This window comes from Benincasa hispida, chromosome 3 (assembly GCF_009727055.1).
Source record: "Benincasa hispida cultivar B227 chromosome 3, ASM972705v1, whole genome shotgun sequence".
Classification (NCBI taxonomy): Eukaryota; Viridiplantae; Streptophyta; class Magnoliopsida; order Cucurbitales; family Cucurbitaceae; genus Benincasa; species Benincasa hispida.
This window is the reverse complement of record NC_052351.1, coordinates 53,007,603-53,014,186: the sequence shown is the minus strand read 5'-3', so window position 1 is coordinate 53,014,186 and position 6,584 is coordinate 53,007,603. Positions and strand designations below refer to the sequence as shown.

Sequence of the window (6,584 nt, the reverse complement as noted above, 5' to 3'; positions counted from 1 at the left end):
ATGCATATCATTGTTTTCACAAGACATGTTGATGGAAAATTTAGACTAGAATTCAATTTTTTTTTCTAAAAGATTGCTTAAAGTTGATATTTTTCATATGATAAAATTCTCAATTTTCTTTAATCCATGTTTGCTAAATGGAAACCGTACCCTACCTGTGTGAGATCTTTGTAATCTATATTAGTTTTTCCCCTTAACAAGAAGAGAACCTCAAATTATGGATTGTAAAAATTAATCATAATAAAGACGGTAGGAATGAATCATCCACAAAACTGCAGTGATTGTTTTTACACAAACAAGATATTATATACATGTGTAAATAATTACATGAGATTGAAAATACTAAAAATCTAGTCCCTTCCCCCCTCTCCTTAGGGGAGTCAAAAAAAAAAAAAAGAAGAAGAAGAAGAAGAAGAAGAAAGAAGAAAGAAAACAAACTATGATTGCATCTATTTTCTCTTTATATTTTCACCTACTTGAGCCTTACAATAATCCTTTGATGTTTACTTTTTTTTTTTTTTTTTTTATATCCGTGAGTGTCGGGGCATCTTACGTGCACCCCGACTAATTTCAGGGGGTAATCCGTCTGATTTTACCCGTTTTGATGTCAAGGAAACTTGTAAGATATTAAATCTTAGGTAGGTGGCTATCATAAATTGAACCCATGACCTCTTAGGTCTTTATCAAGGGGATGTTTTCTTATTTACCACTAGAACAACTCATAATGGTTTCTCTAATGTTTACTTTGATTGACACTGTACAATATCAACAAGATCTACCAAGAAATCCTAAAAACTTAATACTTCATCTAAAAGCTCATCAAGAATCAAATCTTCCAACTCAAGAGTTATGTAGTCTGTTTCAGATTGAAGGTTCATCCAATCATCACCTTTACTTAAATCTCGCCCCACAACATCATCTAAACATTGGTCTAGTTCTGGTCCCAAGCTCAGGTACCAGGCAACTTTTCCTCGGACCTCCTCGAGAAGATACAGCCCAAGTGGCATTGGACGAATTTGGCTTGTCGAGGAGAAAGTTTTAAGGAAACCAATGAATGAATTTTCATATACATTATGTAATGTCTCATAAACTAAATCAAGCAGAAGTAGGTGATCAGAATCATTGTCAACCATCTCCCAATAGCATTCCAGTTTTTTGTAAAAGTGAGCTTCCTCTCTCGCGAATATTGAAGGATTAAGTTGTTGGTCTATTATGTGACCACTTTCGATAAAGCTGGAGAGCTGAAGAATATACCTCATATAGTTGAAGTCGGCACTGTCGATTCTACTAAGCTCAGAATGCAGATGGAGATAGTTAGGAATCTTTTCAGCGTCATCAATTATCTCATCATTGACAATGGTTTCAAAAGTTGGTAAAGCTCCTCCTGTCCTGGACTCGTTAGGTTGGTCATCAGAAGGTTCAAGCTCATTTGCAATACTGCAACCAGACTTTAGTATTGCGCCTGACACAGTTAACAAAAAACACAAGTTCTATTTTTATTTCTTATTACTTTAATTTTGGAAATTTTGATAAATCAAGGTTGAAAAAACAGAGCAAATATTGATGCATTAAGGCAAGATATATGTTCAATGTAAGCTTCATAAGCATTATTTATGAAAAAAGACTACGAATAGCTTCCAATATTTACCTTCCGAGTCTGAGAGCTCCGAAGTTTCATCATCTTGAAAACAAGTTTCAAGTTCCAAGACTTGATTGATGTGTGAATGATCGCTGAAATGATCAACAGTCTCCCTAACATCTTCAACTATGCATTCACTACCCAATACTTGTTGGTGTTTACCATTTGATATATCTAAGTGAGGTAATTTCTCCTCGAGCTCATCTACCCAGGCAGTTCCCTCATCATTTGTGACCTCGTTTAAACTACCTGAATGATCAACGGGCATGTTGTCATTGCCTTTTTCTATCATACTTGGTGAATCTCTGTTCAACGGTTCAAATACATGTATGCTTAATATATGGGCTAGATTCTCATCCGTTCTAATATTATTATATGTACTCGAATGTGCCAAACCCCTCTTTGATTTTTTTGTGCGAGAAACAGCACGAGGAGGGTCAGTAAATAATGTACAAAAGAGGTCAATATCAGGTGAAGAAAGATTCCTTCCAAAGGTTTTTTTAGGCTTTTCTATATTCGGAATCTTTTTTTCATTAATCAGCCTTAAGGTTAGAGAGTCGTAACACTTTGCCTCTCTGTTTTTATCGAAACTGTACTCAGACAGTTGAGAATATCTTTTCAGGGAAGCACTTAATGAAGCAGTTCCGATCTTGGTTTGATCTCTATTACTGAGATTATCATTCTCAGAATTGTCAGTCTCACTGTATCCTATAATACCTGAGTCATCAGAAAGTTGAGAATATCTTTCCAGAGAAGCACTTGGTGAAGCAATTCCTGTCTTGGTTAGAACTCCATTACTGATATTATCATTCTCAGAATTACCAGTCTCACTATATCTTCTAATGCCTGAGATATTTTCACTTGTGGCAGTTCCTATACTTTCCTTCGGCCTGTCTTTTCTGGAAAGGGGAAGTTCATGTGCAGAGCAATTCACGGTTGATATAACTTTAGATGTTTTCTGGTTATTTCCCTTCTTCCTCTCCTTGAATGAGCGTCTTATTTTCTGCTTAATAATATTGAAACGCTTGACAACCAACTGATTCCATCCCCCATGCCTTAGTCCTCGATTCGAGCCCAAAGAAGAAGGGGTTGTTTGTTCTCTTATGTTATGGCTTGAAGTACTATCAGAATCACAAGGTGTCGAATCTTCATGAAAATTCTTTGGAGATTCAGATTCAACCAGCTTTGATGGGTGGGGATAATTAGATTTTTGTTTTGGAAAGGACTCATACTGCTTGTGTTGGAGTGAGGTAAGCTTTTTATATCCTTTTCCTGCTAAACCAGGAGCAGGAAAGGACCTTGATTTTGCTAGACTTGCTGAGGACTTCTTGTTTTGTGGGCTTTGGAGAGTGTTCTTACCACGTGCACCCTTCAACAATTCAGCAAATAGTTTTCTATTTGCCTTAAATATCTCTTGGATGTGAGTGTCTTCCTTAAATGAGCGACCAGAGACGTTTCTGTTATTGTTTGTTTCTAAGGTTTTCTTTGCTCCATTAGATTTTTCTGTAAAAGACTTCAATCGGATAGCAATCTTTCCCTGGATAAAGTAGTCCTCATTATCCATGGCATTCAGAGAAATACTCCTCATTCCAGATGCAGCTAGTTTCATAGGAGTTTTCTGTCGAGGAGTGACTCCATTGTCTCCATTTTCACCATTATATCCTGGAGAATCATACGAAGGCTCTAAATGATGTATAGACTGTGTTCGAATCAACCTTCGTTTTGAACTGGAATTCAATTTCCAGAATTTTGTAATATCTTCTTCTGACATCTCTTTAGTTATCACTTCATTTACATGGGCTTCTCCGGGTTTTTTGCGAATAGGACAACTCTCTGCGGTACACTGTTAAACATGACAAATTCAGAATTAACTAATCATATCACACAGTAACATCTACTTATATCTGATTATGCTACCATGACCTTTACCATTAGAGGGTTGTTTCCATCATTACTTTGTTCTGACACTTCGGCCAGGTGGTGGTTGTTTGGAGTTGATTTTGGACCTCCCTTGCCTGCAGATGAAGTTTGAACTAAATTACTTGGAAAAGGAAACTGAAATCAGATTACTAAATCCACAAAAATCTGAAATGGGATGCTGTTGGCCCAATGGCCATAGGTATATTTAAAAGAAAACCAGCTTGGACCTATTTTCCCAATTTATCTTCTCTCCAGTCTAATTAATCCCCTCTAACAATTAATAGTTCCATAGTATTTGTACTTTTTTAACCAGAAAGTTAGAACTAGACTACACTAATACCCCCCCACCCCCACACACACTTGCTTACTTGAATGGTATTTGTTCTATTGATTGTACAACTGTATCCTCGAGTTTCAAATACCACCCTGCTTCCCAAAAAGATAATAAAAGAAATCAAATGAAAGCAGAAGAGACTTGTAACTCCTTTGAATGAAGATATGAGATAAAAGAAAAAATCTCCAACCATTGGAAATGATGCCAACAAGAACTCTGAGACTGAAAACAAAATCTAAAAGCAATAAATTGAAGTTTTTCAGCAGGTGCTCCAAAACTTACTTCTTGAATGTTTTTTGTAAGGAAGCATCTTCTTAACGTTATTCCATCGATGGTAGTCAATGGTATGGAATATGCTCCAGAAGCAGCCTGGAACGTTCTTGTTAAACTGCAGCTTGGAGTCCTGGCTCTGGTTCTTTCCCATTTTAAACATGATGAGAAGTCTTCCAAGCTCTCTACACACTTAGATTGAAATTAAGCTCAGCCTCTTTTGTTTGCTATCATCCTTTAGGGTACAGGTGCAAAAACAAAACTACAACAAAATCTACCCAAGATTATCTTACATGAACTGAACTAAAATCTAAAACATGATGTGGGAAGTTCCCCAACCAAAATTCCTCAGTTCAGAAATTTAGACAAGAGATGGAACGCCAAATAACAAGACTCAAATCGGAAAGATCTTAACAGCGTCCAGAAGCTCTTTGCTCAAATTTCAGACATGGAAAGCAGACATGAAAAGTATTAAAATATCAGGTCCACTCCAATACTCAAGCAATCACAATTGAAGGAGGTACAAGTTGAAGGATTCTGTTGAAGTTCAATTGAGGAAGAAAAGGGTCTATATTTCAATAGCGACGCTCTTCAAGAAACCAGTCAGAAAGTTCAATCTTGATTCTTGACAAACCGAATATTGAAGAAAATACCTTTCAACAAAATAGTAAAAGAAACATAAACAGATTTTTCAGTTGAAGGTTTTTTCCCCCTAAAACTTTAAAGCAGTCTCCCCCAAAAGAAACTCTCCAGAAGACAATAAATTGAGGCAGCTGACATGAGTTAAAGCACCCATGATATTTATTACAGGATTTAAGAAGAAAAAGAGGGAGAATAAAAAAACCAGAGGGAAACAATTTTAAAACCGTAAGTAGCAACAGCAAAAAGAAAGGAAAAAGGTGGAGCTTTCTTTCAGAAGCTAACAAAGTTTCACAGGTTATGGTAGGTTCAGAAGGAGGCAGCTTCTGGAAGACAAGTTCCATTTAAGCATAGAAGAAAACAAGAAACTCGTAGGTCCAAGTTATGCTTGTGTAAAAGAAATAATAAAAGGGTGGAAAGATAAGAGGAGGAGGAGAAAAGTAAAAGCATTGAAATATGGCAAAGAACTTGATTTGATTATGACCAAAGAAAATCCATTGCTTTATTCTTTCTGAGTTCCAAAACATTTAACAGAAACTTGAAAAATATCAAAGAATCAAGATGATAATATCATTTCAGAACACAGGGCAAGTAATGAAATCTAACCATGGAGAACCACAGCACCCAAGGTTGGTGGATCCTGGTCCACTTGGTCCCAGAACGAGTCTCTTCGCCTGGACCAAACTCCATAACCTCGACCTCAGGGCACAGTCTTCACAAGATGAACACATGGGTTAGTTGTCTAGTTCAATAATTTACAGAGAGAGATTAAATGGTTGGTGGCAAAATTATTGAAATTCCAAAGACTCTTAGGTTACATGAAGATATAACCAATTCCACCCAAAAGTAATGGTTTCTGTTCTCTCAAGCTGTTGAATATAGAAATTTAATAGGGTTCATAGAAAGGTAAGGCTTGATCCTTTGAATATCAATCAAATAAACAGCAGAAACTATCATGTGATTGGGGATTTACAACTAATAATCTACAGTTAGAAGGAACAAAATTGATAATAGGCAAACATGTAAAATTTTAGGCTGCCCATTTTCTAGAAATTATAATCAAATGGGGGCTAGAAAAACAAAACAGGAAAACTTCTTCTTCTTGAAAAATTTTGAGCTGCTACACTGACCTGAGAACTTCCAATTTCCTCGGGAAGTCGTCGGAAACTGAAATGGGTTCCAAATCCAATCGTTTTTCGGTTGACCCAACTGAAATTTGTCTGCATTTCGTTTACTTTTTTGAGATTGGTTGTGGTTTGTTTGTTTCTTGGCAACCGAACAAGTGTATGCTACTCCATTCTTTTTGGGTGGACCAAACAAGAACTTGGGTTTTTCTTGCAATTCTTCCTGCTGCGCCCCACATTAGCTACATTCTCGAAAATGTTCAATGCTAATAATGTTGTGAAATTGCTAAAAATAGGGGGAGAATAGATTTAAGGTGGATTTCTAATTTACAGAGTAATTGAATAATTGGCCACATAAAATGTCTATTTTGTCCAAGTGAAAAAAACTCAACTATTAATTACATCTTTCTCGAGATTTTTGCTTGGATAACTCCATGTTAACGCTTCATGACCTTGAAAGCAAATGAAAACTAACATTTCGTTTATGTCAAAGTGTACTTAGGGGACATCTCTCCCAATTCGAAAACATCGCAACCTTAACTCATTGGAAAGGGCTATTGTGATTTTAAATTTCTCTCTTTTGTCACGGGACTACTGCAACCAACCATTATCAACTAACAGAAATAGTGACCAACATAAATAAAGATAATGAACACGT

The 6,584-nt window shown here is 36.3% G+C and overlaps 1 protein-coding gene across 7 annotated transcripts; it reads right to left on the bottom strand.

The window, feature by feature from the left end:
• Positions 1-238: 238 nt before the first annotated feature.
• LOC120073877 lies at positions 239-6,198 on the bottom strand. 7 transcript variants are annotated; one of them, XM_039026790.1, is made up of 7 exons: positions 5,933-6,198; positions 5,409-5,514; positions 4,176-4,355; positions 3,928-3,985; positions 3,563-3,654; positions 1,649-3,482; positions 239-1,462 (listed from the first exon to the last, which is right to left on the bottom strand). In XM_039026790.1, exons 5-7 carry the CDS (start codon positions 3,569-3,571, stop codon positions 789-791), a joined length of 2,517 nt encoding a protein of 838 aa, XP_038882718.1. In that variant the 5' UTR covers positions 3,572-3,654; positions 3,928-3,985; positions 4,176-4,355; positions 5,409-5,514; positions 5,933-6,198; the 3' UTR covers positions 239-788. The 7 variants fall into 7 exon arrangements, with proteins under 7 accessions (XP_038882718.1, XP_038882719.1, XP_038882715.1 ...); XM_039026791.1 differs by having other exon boundaries at positions 3,569-3,654; positions 5,933-6,197; XM_039026787.1 differs by lacking the exon at positions 3,928-3,985 and having other exon boundaries at positions 4,176-4,425.
• Between the last annotated feature and the right edge of the window lie 386 nt (positions 6,199-6,584).